The following is a 24,980-nucleotide window of genomic DNA, read 5'->3' on the forward strand; positions in this document are numbered from 1 at the left end:
ACGACCTCTTGAAAGCTTATCAGACAACAGCGAATTCACTGCAGAGCCGAGCGCAGCAGAAGAACTTGGTTCACTTTCCAGACAGTCAGTGGGAAGCGGGCGGGTTCACGATCACTCTCTCAGGAGAGACATAAATCCAAAACCAAACACGGTTAAAGCGGAGTGTAGCAGGAAATGTGCCAACTTCGAGGTTCAGTAATTCAATTTGGGACTGTGTAAATCGGTTGATGTGGAGAGTGTGTCAGATTTAACTGGGAGGAGAGGAGTACAAAAGCACAGCCGGAGCCAAGTTTTGGATTTGTTGGCACAAGTGGATTCGCCCCTTTTATCTAAAGACACCAACGCTCCGGCTCTGGCTCCGGGCTGCCTCAGTGCCGAGCGAGCATCTGACCGGAGGTTCTGCGGACGATCATCAGCGGCTCATCTCGCGGGTCTCCACCTTTCCTGCTTTTTCTGAACGTCTGCCCAAAACTTTACTGCGTGGATGGATGAACTTGGATCGGAGTAAAAGGGCTGAATGTCTGGTGGGAGTAGAGGATTCGATGCAATCTTTACGAAATCACATGTAAAAACAGGGAAATGCAGCTGGTAATGTGTCCAAATAATCTATATAAACACCATTTACCAGTCAAGATTATCACAAAACTGATATAAAATTATCTTCTTGCTCTTCAGAAACACTTATCGTCTTATAAATTAACCAATGACTGCATGAAAGTAAGAAAATTCATTAATTTGGTTTGTATATCTGTTTAAAAGAAAGACTAAAGAGATGTGATTTTTAATATGTTGTTTGAGGATTGGGAAATTAAAGAGAGAAGAAGAATCTGGAGCTTTTTTCACACCACTAAGGTTACTTATTATTAATGACATCATCACAGAGGGACCAGAGGCTGGTGTCACATCCAAGTACGACTTCATGGTTCAGCCTCGAGACACAAGAGTGTGTGTAGTGTGTGTGTGTGTGTGTGTGTGTGTGTGTGTGTGTGTGTGTGTGTGTGTGTGTGTGTGTGTGTGTGTGTGTGTGTGTGTGTGTGTGTGTGTGTGTGGTGAGATCAGGTGTCTGGTATCAAACACTCCTCTGTTTGAAGTGACATGGGAGACAACTCTTCACTGTGTCACCTGTGTCCCCTGAAGACACACACACACACACAAACACGCACACACACACACACAGACACACACAGAAAGTTTGATATAAGGCGGCAGATAAAAAGCCGGCGCCTGAGGCTTTGCTCCCGCTCACCGGTGTGGAGCAGCTCCGTTACCTTTGGTCGTATCACTACCTGAGAGGCAGGAACAGAGGGTCTTACCTTGGTGGCAGTGTTGAGGGGGCAGGCTTTAGCGTGGCCGTAGCAGATGCACATCCCTCCCACTGAGATGTCCTTGATGGAATAGTAGTACTGGGGAGAGAGAGGGAGCAAGAGCCAAACACGTTATGATCAGAGCTACAGCGTTAATGAGCATATTAGCAAATTAAGAGAGGGAGAGATCCTGAGCTCTTATCTCAGAGGTAAGGGAACTTCAGAAAAGGAGGTCCTGACCTGACACAAAATGTCTCCAGCATTAGATCCTGTGATGTGCAGGACTAAACTATATCTGTAAATAACAATCTATTTATTATACTTGTATGGAAGATTATAGTCACTTAAACTATGCCTAAAATAGACGTAAACCCCAAATGTTCATATTTATGTAGATATTCATAGTTTCTTGGGAGGCAGAAGAAAGTGTCTCACCCGTCTCGTCACGATGGGATCAACATCTCTGGGGTCGCGGAGCGTCAGGGTCATGAGGTCGGCGTTCAGCGTTCGGATTCGGTGGAACACCAACCGGATGTAGCGGGCGGAGGTGAAGTTGAGCAGAGTCGGGGAGGGGTCCTCGGCGCTGGGGCGGCCATTGATCAGAGACGTGTGGATCTGTGGGACAGAGAGGGACGGATGAAGAGACGGATATTTAACAGCTTCAGTTGTCTGTCTGTCTGTCTGTCTGTCTGTCTGTCTGTCTGTCTGTCTGTCTGTCTGTCTGTCTGTCTGTCTGTCTGTCTGTCTGTCTGTCTGTCTGTCTGTCTGTCTGTCTGTCTGTCTGTCTGTCTGTCTGTCTGTCTGTCTGTCTGTCTGTCTGTCTGTCTGTCTGTCTGTCTGTCTGTCTCACTAATGTGGCCAAAAGCAACATTTGGCATCTTGAAAAAAATAAGTCTTACAGAATCGGCTAACCGTGTGTGTGTTTGTGTGTGTGTGTGTGTGTGTGTGTGTGTGTGTCAAGGGGGTACATTTGATGGGTGCAAGCTCCACACTTGGAAGAGACGAAGAAGATTGTTGTGTGTTAGTGTGTGTGAGTGTGTGTGTGTGTGTGTGTGTGTGATGAGTGGAGGGGTGACACTGTGAATATGTGTGCGATGCTGTGACACACCGCCTACAACTCATTACGGTTTCACTGTGATCAGACGGCGACAAACACACACACACACACAGAGTACACACACAGAGTACACACACACATCCATACAACTCCGTTGTTACTTGCAGCTCTTGACATCTTCTAGCTCACACCCCCTCTAGCGCTCCCCCGCAGGACGCAGACACACACACACACACACATAATACAAACACACAAAATCACACTTAACACAACTGCATGTGCAAGCTCCCATGGAAATGTGTACACATCCTCAGACTGGCATCTACAATTAGAGGCCTGCGAGGGGGATGTAGATGTGTGATTAGTTTATTTCACTGTGGTTTGTGTGTGTGTGTGTGTGTGTGTGTGTGTGTGTCTGTGTGTGTGTGTGTGTGTGTGTGTATCGTCTCTTTTCTCTTCATTAATGTCAGTTAGAATCGTCTTCCCCCTCTGTTCTTGCCGGGTGCAATCACACACACACACACACACACACACACACACACACACACACAGCTGATCAAAGCAACATCACAGTAAACAGTGGTGTGCACATTTAATCAGAGACAGAAATGATATCAACTGTTGCACACATAAATATACATTTTGTTTATGATCTAAGCTCCACAGTGTTTATTAACTCTGAGAATCAATGAACCATGTTATTATTTATCCAGCGCTGAATACTGGGCGGCAGCGTTTATCTGAATATTTAACGTCTTGATCAGATGTTGCTGTTGATTTGATACAGTTTGACCTGGTGATACAAGTTTAGATTCTTCCTCAATTTTTACATTTTTGCATTCTCTGTTTATTATTCATGGCTTTGTTTGGCTTCTCTAAATCTTTACCCATTAGTGACCCTGTTTTTAATAAAGAAACCGACTTTCACCTCAACTTCTCTGCCTCAATATCCTGTTTATCTTTGTTTCCACATTACAACGGCAACTAGAGTCTGAGGAGATTATTCACCACAGATTTTTGTCACAGAAGTTATCTGGAAAAAAGAAAGCCATTTTTGAAAAGAAACTAAAACCTAAGTGCATGATCGTGAACTACAATCAATGCATTGCAGGGATCATGTTTACTAACAAGTCAAACCCAGAATTAAAACCCAGTCTAAACTTCAATCCACCCAACTTTTTCATTGGCTGTTCGAAGACATTTGAACAAATTACATCTCTTGTCAAGTTCCTTCAAATTTGATTTTTGGAAAAAGTGACGGCCATTCTCTCAAATCTGAGATCCAAGCATGTACCAGTCTCTCTACTTAAAACTTAGTCCAACTTAATAAGGTCTAACTCAGAGTGATACAAGTCGGATCATGAAATAAGTAAATGTAATAAACTAATCCAAGTAACCAAACTCGATGTATTTCAGCCCGAGTCAACATATCCCACCAACACCATCCAACTCAGAACTAAACCAAATCCAACTCATTGACAGACGACACAGAGACGGACGAGTTACCTCTCCGTTCTCCAGAGGGTGAATCTTTGAATAATACGACGTGCAGATAACTTCATCGTCCCTGGTGTAGGACGGGGGTCCTCTGCGTGGATTAATGTTGAATCGAGTCAGGCACTCCGTCTCCGTGATGGCGTAGTACTGCCAGGGTTCAAAGGTCACCCCGTCGATCGAACGCTCCAACACCCAGTTACCTGCACAGGGAAAAGGTTGGTGGGGGAAATTAATGATGGAATGTGGAGAGGGAAAAAGATCAATACGAATAATAATGGATGTCCAGGCCTGTGTTCTGGGTCATTCAAATTAAAATACATGGAAAAAAATCGACAGAACTTTCAATTCCACTCATCCCCACAACATTTGCACACAAAGCGTGTTTATAAGACGACGGTAACATAACTTTTTATCGGCTGCAACCTGAAATTAACTGTGGATTCTCGGCGGGACAGTCATTTGCTCAAACCGTTATAATTACAGTATTTAACAGTTCCTGCGACGGAGGCTAAAAATAAGTGTGTTGCTTGCACTTTAATCACATAGTTATTGTTTCATTGCATAATCAAAAAGCAGTGATGTTAACTGCTGACACAGTGTGAGGCCGTCCAAACACAAAGCATCGGGCACAAAGCTCACCGGGGCGAGGGGAGTTGGCTGCTTTGATGATCAGATAGGCGATCTGGAAAACCTTTAAAACACAAAGAGAGAGAGAGGACAGAATTAATTCAAGTTTTTCAGATACCTGCAGAAACAACCAAGACAAACCAAACCACGTATAACTAACGGGAAAATAATACATTTTAGGAGCACGTACATAAGCCACCTGACATTCTGTTCACCAACACTGAAAATGCAAAATAACATCTTCGGTTTTTGAGCAAAAACCATTTGACCTTTCGAGGCGAAATCTCAAATGACTTGTTTGTGTCCTGTTGTGCATAAATAAGCGGGAAAAACTGGAAATAAGCGGAAAAACAGGAAGTATGAACCATAAAATATGATGATGTGTGTTTTGACAGACATCATCGCAGTTTCATCAGCAAACAGACAGGAACAAACATGGGATGTAGGTCAAATGTTGACTCTCTGTCGCTCTTCCTCCCCCCCCCATGCTTCACCCCATCCTGAGTATCTCTCTCTCTTTTTCTTCTCACCATGTGGGAAGCAGTGTCACATTGCAGCAATTAGAATGGGGGGAAAGCTACTGTGTGTGTGTGTGTGTGTGTGTGTGTGTATGTGTATGTGTGTGTGTATGTGTATGTGTATGTGTATGTGTGTGTGTGTGTGTGTGTGTGTGTGTGTGTAAGAGGATTTCAGGGTAACCTTATAGCAGTCATTCAAACACCCGACAAAGAGTCACTGTTACCTGTATTCACAATCATGACGGAATGGTGTGTGTGTGTGCGTGTGTGTGTGTGTGTGTGTGTGTGTGTGTGTGTGTGTGTGTGTGTGTGTGTTTGTGTGTAAAAGAGAGCTCTCAGCAGTAGCTTGTAACATGGTGACAGCTTCGGGACAGCTAGGCAGCTCCAGCAGCTAAACATAGATGAACACAGCTAACTAATGCTGTGTGTGTGTGTGTGTGTGTGTGTGTGTGTGTGTGTGTGTGTGTGTGTGTGTGTGTGTGTGTGTGTGTGTGTGTGTGTGTGTGTTTGTGTGTGTGTGTGTGTGTGTAGCAGGATGCCATATTCTGTGTTTTGATCAGTTGTGGATCAGACGAGGGATTTTTTTTTTGCAGAGCTCAGCTCAGCATCAACACAAACACATCAACAACCGTCTCAGTAGAAATCATGAGGCTGATAAATACATGTTCATCTTTCCTTCATGACCTTTAACGTCAGAGAGGTCAGTGTGTGGTGAGTTCACATCACAAACACATTTCAATCTGTCCGAATAAAATTTAATTGGCTGGATTCTCTTTTCATACAGTTTATTTTTTCAAATGCATTTATATGTGTTTTTCCACGTTTCTTCTGCAGCCTGGTTTGGTAAAGCTGATCCTGAATAATAACCAATTATTTACCAAACTAGCTTCCACTAGTTTGGTAACAAAAGACAAAGGACAAGACACATGATGAGCTGGAGACATCAGCTAGTAAACTAATTGGAGTTGTGGTTAAGATTGAATCTAATTTGAAGAGTCTGTGCTGCTGCTGTTTTCTGTTCCAGTCCCACGATCAGCCAATGACAGCAGAGTAATACAGCTACTTAATTGAAAATATTGTAAAATGAAATTATTGTATTAGATATATGCAGAAAAATTCCCTTGTCGACATAGAAACACACAACAGGCCAACAAATTAATGCACAAACAGGGGATTCAGTCATGAAACAAAAATATAAAAATACATATATTTATATCTATATATATCAAATATTAATACCCCTCTTTTGAGACCTGGTTGGCTCTCAAAGGAAAACAGCAGATCTGCATGTACTAATTAGTTCAGTGACTCTAGTGGCTCGTTTATCCCCAGATGAAATGATTAATTGTTCACCGATACAAAAACACTGGTTCTAAAATAAACCACTGACTCAATTAGCTCATTTTTTACATTTCATATTACTTCAGATTGTTGTAGTGTCGCAAACTATTCACAACAAATGCATGTGTTTGTCTGTATCTCCTGTTTTAATACTCTGAACAACACAAAATCAATTTCCAAATGTTGTCATTACCAGCCAGGAAATTACTTCTGAGCCTAAAAGTAGAATGTGAACTTAGATTGTTTATGTCACAGCTCACTCAGCTCCTCTAAGCTCTGTGTCCAGTGCGGTTCGGGTTGCCGACAACCAAATGGACTGTGAAGAATCCATCTTGTCTCCGTGGGATCTGGACACACAGTCACAGCGGTTTCACACCAGCAGCTGGTGTTTACCGGCCATTCACATGGAAACATGTTCAGAATCTCTCTGGCTCCACAAACTGGCATCAAACTCCAATTTCCAGTTAGCTCTCCAGCCAATTATAGCTGGATACACACACAGGAGGAACAAAGGATTGATGGGAACCAAACTGGTGTCAGATATTAAATGTGAAGAAGATGATTTAATGCAATGACGACACATACACAAGTAAAAACAAAGTCACAAGGCTCGATTCCTGTGTTTTGGCAGCGACGTGCACACACGCAGGTGGACATGCTGTCAGAGTAACAGAGCTGGAATGCAGACTCGTTAGAATTTACTGCCACTTTAAATAAAAATGTGTTAACATCTCGCTGGACTAATAAAGTAGCTTTTGGCCGAGTTCTGAATGGGCGTGAGTCATCCAGCGACTTCTGCTGCCAAACTTTGTGCAGGCAAACAAGCAGAAGATATTTACTGGAACGGCTAAAACACAATTTGAGAGGCAAATGTTTTGGAGAAGGGTTCAATATTTGAGTGAGTTTAAGACCAAATCGTATAAAATAGGCTGCTGATGATTGTGTTTTCTGCTTGAAACGGTGGAGAGGCGTGAGAGGCTGAGAGACGGCCCTGGTGTGTGAAATCCACGCTGCTTCTCTCTATCGGAGCTGCCCACAACCCCCTCTGACGAGTACACAACCCACTCTGACGCGTACACAACCCACTCTGACGCTTACATACATTAACACGCTCACTCACAGACTTGGCTGTAATTTGGCCTTAAGCTTTTTAAATAGGCTTTTTTTTCCGTCTGCACAAAACACCAGATGCTGCAATCGCTCCCACATTCTTGCTTTGGCCCGAGCTACTGTCAAACATTACACCAACACGAGTTTCATAGGGTGCAGCAGATGTTTCATTCACCTTCTCTCTGTTATGAATAAAGATTTTTTTGTCCTCGTGTTAAAAGTTATGACCATGAACCATGTGCCTCTTAGTTGTTATCTGCAGTGAAAAGTAAAGTTAAGTTTTTCTGTATCTTTTTATTCCAGCCACTGGGTTGTTTGATATGTGTTTGAGGTGTGTTTGATGTGTGTTTCCCATGTTTAATGCTGTTTAAGACACAAAATGGATGCGCCAGTTTCTTTCAAGCAAATTCAGTCCATCGTGAAGCTTTAAGGGTTGAAAGGGACATTTTGAAGAGTTCGAGGAACTGGGGAACTCTTTAAAATCATGAATCATGATCTATTTGCCTTCAAAACAGATACAAATGAATGATGAATCATCAAGATCCATGAATTATCTCCAATAAAAAACTGGTGAAAATCAAATCTTGCCATGATTAAGTGTTTTAATGGATTCTTCATCGATCCCCATGTTCCATCCTTTCACTAGATGTCATGGAAACACAAACCAACAATACAAAACAACCAACCAACAAACAGAGGAAATGATAATATCATCTCACAACCTCAGGGTCTGAAGTTACATCGGACTCAGCTGGGATTTACATCCGTGCTGCACAGTAGATTGAGTCAAGAGAGGAAGAACAGAAGATAAATTGAACTCTGCAGAACTGAAGTTGAAGTTGAAGGTGAATTGAGAAATCTCTTGAATCATATATGTAACACAGACCAGTTTATTACCTTGCCTCAGTGTTGTCATGAGTTTCCAAAGAATTCTTCCAAAATGAACACGCACTGAATAATTCTCTATGTGGTCTTTGACCATTGATCTGAATATTGTGATTCAAATAGTTTGTGTGCGCAGTGAACCTGTGGAATGTGTTTGTGTGTGAGTGAGTGATTGTGTATTCAGGTAGGAGCTGTGTGTAATGAAAGCACTTTGACTGACAGACTCGTTCAGGAGCCTGATCGAACTAACTGTCCGTCAATCAACGAGACGTTTTCATTTCCATAATAACTGCAATTTAACTGAATACCCATCGCGTTGCCACGGTGATGCCAGTTTAACCAGGATGGTTTACTGGAAATTTCCAAATCTACGTGAACTCTGATGCATAAACCGACAGAAGACGTTATATATTAGAGATGTTAGACTGGAAAACTTCCTGTTACCTCCGTTAGAGAGAATTTGTTTCCATTTCTCTTTGTCTGTTTGTTGTTACACAGAAAATACTGAACCAATTGTATTCTAACTTGGTGGAAGCCATTAAGTTCTAGTGCAGATCTGCATCAGGAGGAAGACCCAGGACCTTTTCTTTTTTAACGTTGCAAGATCTTTTTCAAAGTTTTTGTTGATTTCACAGAGAATAATTCTTAGATCTTGAAAAGGTGTTTGCTATTTAGATGCAGATCCAACCAAAACTGAATTTAATTGTGGTTTCATGAGGGGACTGTTCTCCACAATGTGCCCTTCTGGTTTGATACAGACATCAACTGTCTCTCACACACACAGACACACAAATGGATTCTGGATTTCCGTCCAGAGAGGCTCAGCAATAAATACAGAGTCACAGGCAATAGCCACACACACTCAAACACACACACACAAACACACACACACACACACACACACAAACACACACACACACACACACACACACGCAGGCATGTTCTGAGTGAGATGACTGTGGTCACCAGGGAAATCCAGCCCACTACAGGGTGAAGACCTTTCTGTTGGACTGATAGAGACACACACACACACACACACACACACACACACACACACACACACACACACACACACACACACACACAACACCCCCACTGAGCCTTGCACACGTTCGTCGGCCAATCAGGCGTGAGGTGGATCCATTACTTGGACCGATACGAAATTGACTGAAGTAATAAACTAAGTTGCTTGATGAGAGGAGGATCGATTACAATCTCTTCTAATGGAGCCGTAGTACGGGGGGGTCTCACGTCCACATGTTTTAGAGATTAACAGCTTTGGAATATTGCTAAGTTAAATCGCCTGAAATGTGGTTTTAACACATGCAGGAAACGACCACATGGCATTTTTACAGATATACTTACATCAATATGACAAATGATTTTTTTAATTCACATGCAAAACGTTAAATTGGTTATTGATCGGTCATGATAATGCAAACTCTCAATCAATCAATCATTTCAAGTACATACAGATGAGAAAAGTACAGTGGATTTATGACGAGAAAAAATAAATCAAAGCAAATGTCAACCCAGCAACTAGTCGGTAGTTATTATGTTGTAATATTTGGATGCTATATTAAACTCTTATCCAGGAAGCAGGGTGTTGAATGTTGAACAATAGACTATGAGGCATTTTAACAATGAATCCAATCTTTATTATTGCCATAACTGCAACATTTCCTACGGATAAGTGCTGATATTCAAAGGTTTTGCATAATCTGTTATTTCTTATGTTCTTGTTAGGTTTGTTGGATTGATTAGTTTGAGACAAAAAATGAACTGACTCATTTCAATAATCAGATTAGGAATATTTAAATTTAACCAAAGAATAGTTATATTTTTTGCCTCTTTCTTTCTTTCTAATTCTACATTCATTCCGTCACTCTGGATCGTTAGAGGACAAAAGGAATCAAGACAAGAGTCACACAAGGTACAAACTGCAAAGTAGTTGTTGCAAAGGTGATAAATAGAAATTTAAATGGGTTTTGCATTAATTTGTTCTGCCCCTTAACCATTAAAAAACCATCAGGATACAGACTGAAGCATAATTTTCTTGTATATTGCAAAGAAGAAATTAAACATTGCGTTAGTCAAACTTTTAAAATTCACATTCAGAGAAAACTTATAATAAAAATGTGCTATAGTTATGTGTGTTTGAAAGATATAGAGAATCTTTTTAGTACCAATGCAACCGATTTAAGTAAACTGTTAATCGTAAAGATCATTTATTTTATTTTAACTTTTTACAATTGTCTATGAAGAGAAAAGTTGAGCATTTAGTCAAAAGTATTTCCCACTGTATACTAAGATTGATTCTACAATATATGAAATACACATAATACACATCAAATACCACGGTTATGTGAAGATGGCTGTTTAAACTGTGTCAGCTCAGCAGGGGGCCACAGAGAGTACACTGACATTTAAAAGCTTTTAAAGAACCTGAGACTTACTGACTAGAAAAAGGATTGTGTTCACGCTATCAATCTTTTTACTTCTCTGGCTGCAGTAGAGAGCTTAAACCCAAAGTACCCGTCAAACACTTTCTGAAATTATATGTGTGTTAACCAACAGCTGCTCAATTTGAGGCCTATTCCTCCAAAATACCGCTCCTGAGTTTTCTTCGTTAAGGGATTTAGGAATAAAAACGCCTCCTTACATTGTATTCTGATCTATTCTCAACCACATACTATGAATTGTCCATTTTTAATAGTGCTCTGGTAACCGTCTGGGCTTAAAGCTGATAAATGAACCTTGATAATGGAAAAATATGTTTATAGTTTGTCTCTTTCCAGATAATAGAGGCTGTGGCGAGGTCCGATCAATGGCGCTTACAGTGGATTCCAATCATTAAAAAGACTTTGCCCCCGACATAAATTCAAGAGGACCAGTGCTACAAAGAGAGGATGCGTATAAGTGAGAGGATAGAGGCACTTTACATTTACTTGGGTGTTGGACTCCATCGAATAAGTGTCTGAGTCTCATGTGTACAGTAGTGAATGTAATGGACTGATAAATGGAATGTGTTTATACGGCGCTGTTCCAGTCTCACAGCGCGTCACAGTGCAAGATGCATTCATCCGTGAAGCACTTCTACACGCAGCCTGTTTTCAATAACACACCATTCATACACAGTCGGCCTGGACAACATGGAGTTTGGTTTCCTGCCCAAAGAGACTTAGGAATGCAGACTGGTGCTGAGGATCAAACTACGGCCTGTCTGGTCTGATAGTGGACGACCCGCTCTACCTCCTGAGCCATAGCCGCCCTGTGTGTGTGTGTGTGTGAGTTTACCTGTTTTAAGTCGAGCATGATAGTCACGTAGTGGTACTCCATCCCATTCTTGATGGAGGGACTTTGCCACCAGCGGTTGGTCCCATCTATGGCGTATTCTATGGGATGATGCTCTGAACACACACACACACACACACACACACACACACACACACACACATAAAATCAATCGTTGGATTCCATTCCAACTTTAAAAATCTAAAAATCATTTTAGTTTACCGTCCCATCTTATTCTAACGAGAAAACATTCACCTGCGTTCTTTCTGAAACTCTGTTATTTTTCGTGGAAGATTCAAGGCCAAAATATCAAAAGTTTCTTTTTCTACCGTCACAAAAAAATTATAATAATAGATTTCCTTTGCAGATCAGGAGATTTTATTCACTTCTGAATAAGAAAATGTCACCCGATGCAGAACAAAGCCCACACCTGGGAGCGGTTACACACTTTAACAGAGCAGGCAGATAAAACACTGTTTTTGTACAGTGTGCAAGGGATTGATTGTGTGTTAAAGTGTCTGTGTGTGTGTGTGTGTGTGTGTGTGTGTGTGTGTGTGTGTGTGTTTGTGTGTGTGTGTGTGAGTGTGTGTGAGCGTCATTTTAATGTTTCAGCTCAACCGGGAGCTGTCAATCACCAGAGTATTTAAGTATGACATTTCTGCTAAAAACCATGGGGGACCTGACTCTGTCGACGACCATCTACCAGTTCACACGTGACTTTGTTGAAGTTTTATTTGCGAAAAATCGGAAAACGTAAAAATGACAAGAGCTTTTAATATTTCTTGGCCTAGTTGCCTGGCAACCATGCGGTGACCAGTGGCCAGCGAACCACTTGACCCGAGAAATAAGCGACATGACGTCGGCTGTAAAACTGCAACATGTCAACTTTACAATTTGACTTTTGTTTGACAGAAGTCTTAGTTGTTTAATCTGAGCTAAACTAAGATTAGATAATCAGATTTGAAAGTGGTATCGATCTTCATGTGGCATATTTCATAAAAAGTCAAATCCTCCCTTCGTCAGTGAGGAAGTCGTTAAATCAAATGATCAGTTACTGTAAATTGATGTTAACGTCTCAGCATTAACAGAGATAGACGACAACTGACTAATAACCGGCTACTAGTAAGTGACTAAGCGCTTCATTAACCAGCTGATTGATTGATTGGCTGACATGCTGAGCAGTTAACCGAATCACTGACTGGATAACTGACGCTCTAATTGGGCTGTTTGAATTATGATTGCAGGCTAATTTTGTATTGTCATTCTGTCATGTTGCGATTGATTCTTGAGTTCGTTCAGTAATTATCACTTCAGACAAAATGATTGGTTAACATCTGGCCAATCTGCCTCTAATTAACTAATCTGGCATGATTAATTACTGTAATCATCATGACTATGAGTCGCGTGTGTGTGTGTGTGTGTGTGTGTGCGTGTGCGTGCGTGTGTGTGTGAGAATCTTTCTTACCGACTGCTTTCGTGCTGTGCTGGTTGCATGTTCGACACTGGGAGTTTTTCACAGGCCTCCCTGGTACATGTTCCACCAGCTTGCAGTACGTCTCGGGACCCGTCGAGCCGCAGGTGGCGTTCGCCGTTATGTCGGCCATGGACGCCAGGTTCAACACGGCCGGAAACAGTCCTGGGGAAGAAAACAGGAGGGGTTTTTTTTTAAACAAAAAGAAAAATAGATGATGAAACACAAACACAGCTGCATGCATTAGCGCTGACATCTGCTCCACATAAAGATGCTGCAGCTTTTCTCTCCCTGAAGTAAACACAAAGTTAAAAAGGCTCCATATTTTGGGGGAAACACACATTGTTTACTTTTTACGAGCTCACGTCAGTCTTCGTATTTGACGGAAAACGGCGACGCCTTCAAACGCGTCGTGCAATTCCTTTAAATCTTTTATGTATCAAAGATGTGTGTAAAAAGAGAAAATAAAACACACAGAAACGGCAGAGCTCCGTTTAATTGTGTCGTCAGATCATCAGGAATCAGTTTCAAGTCTGTTCAGAGCAGTTTAAATGAGGTCGAGCCGACTTTCTTCTTCACGGGAGAAAAGACCCGTTAAATTGCCAAAATGCTTCAGTGGGGGTTATTAGTGGCACCCAGCACTTCCTGCTCTGAATACAGGTCTTGTATTTCCAATCATTATCCAACGATGTCAGCTTCTCTGTGGAGCGCCGGGTTTCCTCTGTTGTTCTGAGGTTGTGAGTAATTAGCCTGGAACACGAGGGGGGGAGGGCAGGTGTTTTAAAGTTAGTTAATCTGGGTGTATTTCTGCTGCGGTTTAATGCAGTTAACATCATTAACCTCTATGAGTTACCGAGAGCCGCGAGAGCTTCATCTCGGAAAATAACAGAAGCACACACAGAAGATTACTTTTTGGCCGGCTGTCAACTGTGCAGACTTTAGGCAACGACTGTTCATTTACATTATGTCGCACGAGCATTTTTCCCGATTTCATTTCCTGTCCCTGGATATTTTTCACTGCTGGAGCAACAGCCTGAAAGCTTGGAAGACACATACATTATGGAAAACACGTATTTGTTCCTCCAGGATGTTATGGGAGGCCATATTTGGGGATTAGTTTAATGCACAAGTTTGTTTTCCCTCCCTGTTTGCTCCCCTTATGGGCAGATATCTTCAAATCTCCATGAGAAAAGGAAAAGTAGATTGAACTCTTGGCACAATGTGACTGCACCTGAGGGGAGAGCGCTCCAGCTATTGTTTGGCTTTCAGACGTGCACTGAACCCACTGAGAACGCAAAATGTCCCGAGTCAGTCGAGCAGGACTTTTCCCCCCTCGTAAATTGTCTGCAAAATGTCAAAATAAGAGCATGTGAGAAAACAGCAGGGAATACTGAGGATGTTTCTAACGCACACAACAAAATTGGAAGCAAGGACAGATCTCAGCATGGAAATTAGTCAAGATGTCAACTTGGAAAGACAAGCTCTTAACAAATCTGAAACACGTGATTTCTGTAGCAGGTTTTCTACATGATGTCCGGCCTCCTGCTCTACTCAGGCTCCACCCCTCACCTGAAGGTTTCAGTCCATTTTTCTGTCGTTCTAAAATAATCTAACCTGGATCATCTCCTGCTGCGTCTGTCACACAGATCTAAATTCTAAAATGTCCCAGACAGGACGGAGTTCATGTAGGAAGTAGGAGTAACCTCTTCCCTCCTCAGAGAATAAGGTGGTTTGTAATTGCTGCAATATGTTTAATCAGCAGTTCTTTGTTGACAAACTTAAAAGGCTCAACTTGCAATTTTTGTCAATTATTTTCTCATTAAATTTGAAGAAAAGAGGAAAAATGTTTAGTTCTTTTCCAAACAACCACAACCTGTGTTGACATTTTAGAAAAATGGGAACAAGGACCATATGAAAACAATTAAGATACAGCTCATGTTGTCATGTGTCTACACTGCAAACACATGCTCTGGTGTGACTGCCAAAAATCAGCCGGCCAAGTAGCCCGTGTTCCCCAATTCCTATAAAACACGTCTATTTCCTCAACACTCAAACGCACCATGAGACTGCTCACTGTTTTATTTCAGCTTGTTGGCTTTACCCAATCCGTATTGTTCCCATAGTAAAATTCCTGTTAGTCCCAGTGTGACAAGTTTGAAGAAATTCAAGTGCTTTTGACTCACGGTGCACATGGTTCACATTTCCTGTCTGGAAAAAACCCACACAGACGAGAACATGAGCCGAGTTCTGAGTTACATCAGATATATCACAGCTCTGGTCTGAGGTCAAAGTGCTAAAACAACACGTGCAACTTCAACGTAAACACAGAAATGTGTAAAATACACGATAACTGTACACAAAGGAGACAGACGGGAGGGAAGATGAGATGGAAGGGGAAGAGGAAGCTCCTCAATCTGTGTGTGTGTGTGTGTGTGTGCAGGCGCCCTTTACTAGGAACTGTGTCCAGATGCGGACAGCTGTTTGGCCAGATGTCAACACTGATGAACTGTGAAGAACATCTGAGACACCCCAAATCCCTCTTTCAAACACGTGTACACATTCTCACACACACTCACACACTCACAACACATTACACACACACTCACTCGGTCAAACACGTCCCTCTATCCTCTTATAAATGATATCTGAGAATCCACGTCGCTGAGGGGCCTGGACACACAGAAAACACTGACTCACAGATAAACATCTCAGTTTACATTGTGAAATTGTGAAAGTTGGAGCTTTGATACTGATATTACATCCATGACAAATACACCATGTAGAGAATAGAAACCCTTAAGTCTAGATCAGTTATTGTTTTTGAGGTTTAAACTGCTTAAAGTAACAATAATTAACACACAATTCTGCAGCCCAAGAAAGACTTCAGCTACTTTTGTCGCTAATTCTTTACACATTTCAAAACATCGTTTTTTGGGTATTTACAACAAAATAAAAGGGTGCACCATCTTAGATCTTCATCAGAAATCGAATCAGTTGCTGTGATGACCAGATTTTTCCTGGAGGCTTCTCCTCCTCATGGTTATTCTGATGTCTGCCAGAGAACCGAGCCAACATCCTGCTTACTCCTGGGTTTTCGTCCACAAGCTGCAGGAGCCTCCGACCACATACGAATGTACGTGGGAGACTATAAAAACCTTTCTCGTGTCATTTGACCTTGATGTAAAACCACTAATACCTTTCACATGCAGAATCTCAAGGGATTCAAACAGGATCTTCACCGTTTCCCCGGTTAAACACACATCTTGGAAAGAGTTATAATAACTAGTTTCCTTTCACAAAGTTGTTATTTCATCCATCTTTTCCTTTGACATTTTCTCAGCGTATGTGTTGTCCGTCACGGCAACTTCTACAGAACATGAAAATGACGTCCGGGGATCTGATCACGTGTCGGCCTCTGGAAGCCGATAACGTTTTTTTCTCTCGTGTGTCGTGTTGAACAAACGGGCGAATTGACAACAAAGACACGGAGAGGAATGACGAAAGGTGGGGTTCAGATTTCAGATTCACAGGGCGACAAGGACACAATGACCGTCTGCCTACGGCTCTGCAGCTGCCACACACACACACACACACACACACATATTCGGACACACACATCGACTCAGGTTCATCATCTCCCATTCTTCTCTCTCTCTGCTCTGATAACCATGGTAACCTGTCTGTCTGTCTGTCTGCGTGGCTTCTCTATCGCCCGTCTCCGCTCTGTTAACCCGATGTCTCACAGGATTTACTGCAATACAGCCGCTAAATTATAATACTGTCAGAATGTATAAGCACCCCCGGTGAGAGCTGGGCAATGTCACTGCCACGGGACGTAGTTCGACATTGTCACACTGATCACAATATCAGAGAACTGCTGGGTAACTTATTTACAGTGTGATACTACATTTTGCTCAGTTAAAACTTTTAAAACTTGATTTTATAAATGTGAAGTGAACCATTTTAAAGAATTGACCTTGACCTTGCCACAAAGACTAGTTTGGTCTTTCTGGATCTTCCAGTTTCATCCCGTAGTTGTCATCCTCGCGTGGATTTCGCTCAGTTGTCAACTCTGATCGACCGATCGAAAATCCAATCTGGAGTCGCCTAATAAAATCTGAATCACCTCTCGGACATGCTGATGCAAGATGTGGCTGAAAGCTTGTTAAAAAACAAATATTGAAAGTGGACCTTGCGATAAGAATATATTTATTTAGTGTTGCTCCTGTTTCCCCCTCATCCTCGTCTCAGGAGAGTCCTGCGAGATGTAGAGATTGAAAAGCCCTCAAGGGCAAATTTGTGAATTTTATATTGGACTATAGCCTCACTCATAAATCTTCCACATCTACGCGTTCATCTCAATCCTCATCAACATACAATCCATAACCTCGCCGGGTTTTATATCTGCTCACCCTGAGCACCTTGTAAATATCTTTCAAATTAAATGTTGAACTGCACAGGAGGATTTAAACTAAATCTACATTAAATCCAATACAGTGGGCTGGAATTTAATTGGAACCTAATACATAATCAATTAAGGGATTTATTTTGAAAAAAAACGTGCATTTCAATTATGCTTGTTATAATTTGAAAGTGAAGTTGACGCCATCCGTGCACTTCCAGTAACACGTGCTTCACATCAGAGTCCCAATAAGAACGATAAGACATTAATATTAAAGTTAAAATCTAGGTTTAAGGGACATTGAGTGAATTTCCAGGAGCTCCGAATGACAGCAAATATGATCATTGTATAAAAGTTTTTTTTTATTACATTAGGAATAAAACTTTGCTTTTACTGTCACGATAGAGGATGACACTGCACTGTTTGCCCTTTTGTGTGTGTGTGTGTGTGTGTGTGTGTGTGTGATGGATGTGTTATTGTTGAGTTCTGAGGCTGGATGTATGCTTGATGGAATAACAAGAAGGTTGAAAACGACAGGATCATCTCTCTCTGTACCTCTCTCTATCTACCCGCTCCATCCCGAATAGTTGGGGGGGGTCAGGGGGAGATATGGACGGAGAAAAAGATAGAAAGATTGATGGAGAGCGAGAAATGGATGGAGGGATTCCCAGAGAAAGATAGAGTGTTGTTTAAAAGGGTCAGGGGCAGGAGGGGAATGAGGGATGAGACAGCGATAATCCGGTGGATACACACTCGCACACGCACACACAGACGGGGAACAATGTGGAACCCATGCCTTTGTATTATTAAACAGATTTCTACGATACAGTGTGTCTGTCTGTGTGCATGTTGACACGTGCATGTCTGAAAAGTGGGTCCAGATATTTTCTCGACATTTCATTTCACAAATGAAGAAGGCAGCAGCCGAATCTCTGGAAAACTCTGGAACCTCATTGTCTTCCCAGGTTGACATTTTCACAATTTTTCTTCAATGTGGCTTTTGAAACCTGAGATATTTGAAGTCAGACGCGTTCACGACAACAGGAGATTGTCCAAGTCAGAAACAGGAAATGGTCTGGAATATTCAGGCGAGGGGCGGAGCTATCAGGGGGGTTGGGGGGGGGGCTGGCAGCAAAAGTTCTGGAATATGTCGGGAGCAACTGACTCTGATATTTGTGTTTTCACATAGAGCCCCTCCAGAAAGCGTATTATCAGAAGTTGAACAACATTTTTCCACTTATTGAAGTTGAAAAATTGCCATTTCTTGAACTGAATAAATGTCTTGGGTAACAAACGGAGGCGAGCATCACTTTGTAAATGTCATATATTAAAGTTTAAATAGAGCGTTTATATATATATATAGTTAATATAGCATGTGATCGGTCGCACTAAAACACACATACAGCTGTCGACTTGCATGCACGCACACAGACGCACACACACACACACACACACACAAAGCTGTAAGCCTTCTGTGGTTGCTGCATGCCGTTTCTATGGTGATGTAGTTTAACTGACACGTTGGGTAATTGACTGACTTTTCGAATAAATGGCAAATAAAAAAGTACGTTCTATAGATTAGCTACTTTTATTCGTTTTTTTTCTGTCATTCTCCGTCTCTGGTTGAACTTTGGTAATATGTTGTAGAAGAGTTTAAAGGGAGTTTTAATCATTAAGTATGATTTGAAATGATTTGGGTCATTGCAATTGAGCTTCCAGCGAATTGCAATGTGCATGTCTTCTTATAGGCGACAATGAGCAGTACCACCGGAAATCACAAGGGGGCAGCGTAGCCAATACGGCAGACAAAAGGATCATAATACGCAGGGAGGAACTTCAACAATGGACAAAGTTTTTTGAGGTTAGACAAAGAGTTGGTTTAGAAATTACAGGAGTAAATGTTAAAAGGCAACGATGAGGAATTTTCTTTAAACTTTATAACAGTACATGAACATTTAAATCATCCCTCCACATCACTGCTTTTTGTATTTGTTGTACTGTAGAGTTTTCATTTTATTACTTGGTCTGGTGCGATAAGAGTTAGAGAGAAAATGTACATTAATCCATGCTTTTGTTTTGCCGCCCGTATCTCTGGCTCTACATCTGTCGGCCGCTCCTCTGTCGACCTCCAGGGGTTTCAGGGGAGAGCTGAAACGAATACTAAGTCAACATCCTGCTCTCACCAGGACTTCCTGGCCCGGGAGTGTGTGTGTGTGTTTGTGAGCTCGCCACAGAGAAGAAGAGAGGAGACAGCCTGCCTTAAAGGAGAGCAATGAATGACTTCTTATACAGAGGAAGGATAAAGACAATAAAGTGCCTATGAAAGAGAAGGAAAGAGATGCACGGATCAGACGGGTCATGACATCGCCCCGTCCCACTTCCTGTCTGACTTTCAATTAAATCTCCCTTTCCTTCTATTTCCCCTCATACTGCTTTTTTAATTGTTAAAACAATGACACCATGAAGACGCCTGATTGTTCGCAATTACGTTAACACGCTTATGTTAACGCCAACACCAACCCTGATTTGATTTTGTAATTGTTATAATTAGAGCCGTCAAGGTAAGAAGTTACATGCCACCGATTAGTGTGCACGTGTCGTATTTTCTGTTGCTGCATATTTTCTTTAAAAAAAAATTACACCCACATGCTCGACATGTTTCTGCAACTACACCAGATCTCAACACCCGGGAGACAAATGTTTCCTTTTTGCAAAAGGCCACACACTTGTCCCAGAGAAGAAGAAGGACAGAAGTGGGCTAAAGTGTGTGTCTGTGTTTGTGTCTGGTCGTCATTCTGTGTTTGTGTGTCTGTAAAAAAAGGACCTTTTGCAAATGCTGGCCTCTTCCAGACGGTCATAAAGTCAGACTAAACAGGAAAGCCACAAAGTTATAGACAGTTAATCCCCTACTTAGAAACACTCATACACACACACACACACACACACACACACACACACACACACACACACATGTCAATGAACTGACCATGTTTGCTGGAGGCTGCAGTCATCACTGGGGGGGGGGGTCTAAACCACAGTCTCCCGGGGGGCCCACTGATTCTCTCAACACACATCGCAGAACAGGATGTAGCATAACATATACGCTCTTAAGCTGCAGGAGCATTAGGCGGCTTTGGCAACATGATATTGTCTTTACATTTGTTCTAGTCTTTCCAAGTATTTCACAATCAAACCCTGAATTTGAAAGTTGACCGTCTGAAAAAAGCACCTTCGTTTCCTATAAGAAAACATCACCAAACCCTAAAATTACAGATTTCAGAGGTATAGCTAACTTTTCTAGGTGCTAATGGATCCGAACATCATAACCTAGTGAATACGGTAGTAGATATAACGTATATTAAATGCACTGAGTTCGATAACATCTCCTGCAGACCTGCGTGACCCCACGGGAAAAACAATCAGGGATCCAGAAAACGCGACGTTGTCCACAATGCATTAAAAGACTTTCGAGATTTAAAGAAATAAAAGAGACGGGTTCGAGACAGAGAGAATGTTTATGCGCTATAACTCCTGGATAAGTGGTTGAAGTGATATAGCTGAGCTCAGACCCGCCAGCAGTAAATCTGTACTGCAGTGGTCACACACACACACGCACACACACACACACACACACAGACACACACACAGTCAGTCATCACCTGATGAGGCAGTGATGAGAACTTTGTTAAATCATCCACAAGCACCTCAGAGACAGACTTGTGCGTGTGTGTGCATGTGTGTGTGTATGATTTAAGTAGGAACTCATCTGTGCTGGCCTTGGTTTGTACTCTGCTACAGTCAACACCCCCATATAATCACACACACACACACACACATATAAAACACACACATCGGAGGGTATATGGGGGAGACGTTGGTGTTGGTAATGAAAACATGCCAGTGAGTAGATTTACAGGAGAGAGCAGCTTGACCTCTGGCCCCCCACAGAGATTTATCACTGGTGGAGCATCTAATCTTCTCTCATAGCTACAGACACGACTTTCTTCTCACAAGCCAACAACATAAATAAATATAGGATGGGATAGAAAATCTTCCATCGCTGATTGTTTTTGCTTAAATTCAAAAAAATGCTCCCTGGAGACAGAGTCGTGGATCAGTGACTGTTCGGGCTTTTGGTTCAGCTATGTTTAAAAATAACACGAGACAGTTTCCCAGTGTATGTGGAACATCTGCAACATTAACAACAATATTTTTTTTACCATTATATCATGGTATTTTGAATTGGTACGATCCATCTTTTCTCTTTGAGATGTATTGTCACCATTTCTAAATGACTGCAGCCTTCTTTAACTTTATTCTTTCTTTTCTATATAGAAAAGTTATCCGACATCATATTCATATTCAAAGGCTTCATAACTGCGATATCTGTGATGGGTTGTCAGCTGATTATTGGCATTTTGGTTTTGAGACGATTATATGAACAGCAGACAGAGTCAAGCTGCAGATTCTGACTGTGACCACGTATCGAACATACGGTTATGTTCATGTACGTTGGGGGTGTGCAGCTCGGCCTATCTCCAGTGTGTTCTGTATTTGCCAGGAAATCAAATCATTCTCCAGACGCAGCCAGTGGGGTCACAGGGGATTGTGGGTAATTGAAAATCCAGATGGACATGCATGAATTTCCAGGAAGAAACGGTTACCACAGAGATTGCAGGCGAACACACGGGCTGCGGCGTTAATATCGTTCATCTCCGCCGGGCGCACCTCTCTTATTCTTCTACTCGTCCTATTCTCTTCTCATTTTCTCCATCATATCATCCCTGGTCTTGTGGCCTTTTTTTTTTACTCCTGCCCTCCATTATCCTTTCACTTGACTTATGGCCGTCACTGGGAGAGACTGGAATCAGCGAGCAACTGGCTAAAGACCGGAGTGGGCGGATCCTCGGGGACCAATCAACAAACTATGTACAAAAAGAACAGCGAGTAATCATGAGTAATACTCGCCAAACACACACAATTAATCTCAGTTGTCGTCTGTGGGGAACAACTCGTTCACAGTAGTCAGGAGGATATGAAAAGTGAGTCGTCAGAGAGACGGATGGAAGCTGGAGCTGCTGCCATTCGTCTCTCGGTTCGTTAGAAAGAGACGGAGCTGGCTGTTCGGCTCAGGTCTCAGATTAGTTCCAACAGTTTTACAGTCTGTTGACAGAAATCTGAAGGCTGAAAGTGGAAAACCTCATTACACAGCGACAGAAATACAAAACAGATGTATAGACCGGGTTCACGTGCACGGTTTGCACGTTATCCACAGACAGAGAAGGTGCTGAGAGAATTCTTAATTTGTGACACAGGTCGGGTATTTGATTTAACCTGTACCTGCAAAATTTCCAGATATTCAGAAACATGTTTCAAATAGCATATGAATTAGTATTCTGAGACATCTCTTAACAAGATTATGTGAGGATGAGAATTGTGTTAATTTAAAGAGAAAAGAGTTTCTGGTCTGCAAATACAAACTTCACGGAGGTGAAACTGCATATTCGCTGTTGTTGTTTTAATATCTTAACCATTTTATTGGTATTGTTATTATTATATCTACTTTATTCCAGTGTGAATGTGTCTCTAATTGTTTGACTGTTTACATTCATACTGTCTTATTATCAGCTTGACAGTTGTATATATATATATATCGTAATAACACAAGTGCAAAAGGTGCCACAAAGCAAACACGCTTTAATTGATTGACTGATCACCTGTGCGCTGATGTACACAATGTCTCTGTCACAGAAATGTCTTCTAACAACATGACACCATATGGATCTCTCAGCAAGGTCAAAGGTCAGAGGTCACAGGTCGGAGGTGGCTTCAGTTGCAGATGGAGCATTTAATATTTCTGGTTTATGTCCGAGCAGGCAAAGCACAGGTTGAATTAAAGATCTCTACCTGTAATGTTTGCAATACTGGAGTAAGTAGACAAGTCAAAATGTCTACAGTGAAAGAGGTAACACAGATTTAGAACCACTGTGAAAACATCTTGTTAAGAGAAGCAACAGAAGCAGAGAAGGAAATCGGCGAGGAAGCTACAGGACGAGTTTCTTTACAAAGGAGGTGATGTCTGCAGCCCTGTTCATTGATTGTGTGTCAGCAGGGTAACACAAAAAAACTACTGAACAAATGTCCACGAAACTTGGTGCAAGGATCCAAGAAACAACTCACTAAAAAGTCACTTGGGCGCGACACTTTCACCGTTTTCCATCTGAATAATGCAAAGATTTAAAGATAGAAGAAATAGAGCGTTTTTAGGGGACTGATATCTGTTAAATGCAGCTTGATTGAATCTAAACTGTTGGGCTTGGGTGGATGGTACTCACTCTCCTTAGTGCCATTAGTTTGTACAGAAATACCTACAAACTTCTTCCTTCACACTAAATCTCATCTTTTCTTTAAGGTACATGGAGCACATTTCAGCTCTTTCCTACATTTTACCCACGTTACTGAACAGCCGGGTGTTTAAGTGCATAAATCTCAGGATCAAATGAGGGGAAATGGAATGAACTCACTGGAGTGTAAGTGGTTCTCGCACACAGCATTAAATGATGCCGATGGATTTTGATGGGGCTGGACTACAGGTTGCTGACTCGACTTTTTTTTGACCAGCACTGATGGCTGCACATCTGCTATTAGCTGCCCCCCCCCCCTTCCCCAGGCTACGGCTAACTGCTCTGGCACGGAGAACGTTCAGGTTAGATTGGCCGTAGCTGAAATGTGTGTTTGACGATACAGAATCCATTACAGAGTGTGGAGAGCTTTATAGACGCAGCCTGCGAGTCCACAGTGAGTTATGATCAGTATTCAGCATTTTACACAGAACGATACCGGAGCTTGAATATTTTTTGTATCAGCTCACAGACTACACGATTTGTTTTTGAACTGATGAGTCGACTGTGAGAGCGATGAGGGGAAAATTGTAAGAACAGTACTACAACAATGCTCCTTGATGTTGCTGTGGGTTTGTTGTTACTGAAGTTTAGATGTAAGGTTGACAAAATTATCCATTACACCCAATGCTCAACGGCTCCGTCTGCACCCTGTGTGACAGTGGGAGGGAGAGGGAGAGCCGTGGGTGAGTATATAGCATTCATTACAGTGGCACTACAGACAAACTGCTCCCTGGATAGACATTGATTTTCACCCAATGGATCTCACTGTTAGCAAACCTAATAGCTTGGTGGGTAATGGGTACATGTTATGAATGAGCCCCCATGGGCAGGAGAGGAAGAGGAGAAGAAGGGGAGAGGAAGAGGAGAGGAGGATGTGGGTATAGGGAAGTGATGTAGACGTTTGCATTTGTGTTTTCTTTTTATCTATAGTTATTAATCATAAGGTTTATGGTTTAACTGTAAAATATCAAGGCTAAATTACATTTCTTTTTTCAGATATATCAGTACTGGAAATGGTTTCCTCTCTAATATCTGCAAAGTTTCTGGGTTCTAGTCATTACTTGGATAAA

At 41.9% G+C, this 24,980-nt stretch overlaps 1 protein-coding gene across 1 annotated transcript in view; it reads right to left on the reverse strand.

The window, feature by feature from the left end:
• lama2 (laminin, alpha 2) overlaps window positions 1-24,980 on the reverse strand; it is a 140,323-nt gene that overhangs the window by 100,497 nt on the left and 14,846 nt on the right. The window contains exons 2-7 of the mRNA XM_061092002.1: window positions 13,099-13,269; window positions 11,637-11,749; window positions 4,498-4,549; window positions 3,868-4,058; window positions 1,740-1,919; window positions 1,314-1,403 (exon numbers count right to left, since the gene is read on the reverse strand). Coding sequence (XP_060947985.1) covers window positions 1,314-1,403; window positions 1,740-1,919; window positions 3,868-4,058; window positions 4,498-4,549; window positions 11,637-11,749; window positions 13,099-13,269 — 797 coding nt within the window. The remainder of the gene's footprint in view (window positions 1-1,313; window positions 1,404-1,739; window positions 1,920-3,867; window positions 4,059-4,497; window positions 4,550-11,636; window positions 11,750-13,098; window positions 13,270-24,980) is intronic.

Source organism: Limanda limanda, chromosome 18 (genome assembly GCF_963576545.1).
Source record: "Limanda limanda chromosome 18, fLimLim1.1, whole genome shotgun sequence".
NCBI lineage: Eukaryota > Metazoa > Chordata > Actinopteri > Pleuronectiformes > Pleuronectidae > Limanda > Limanda limanda.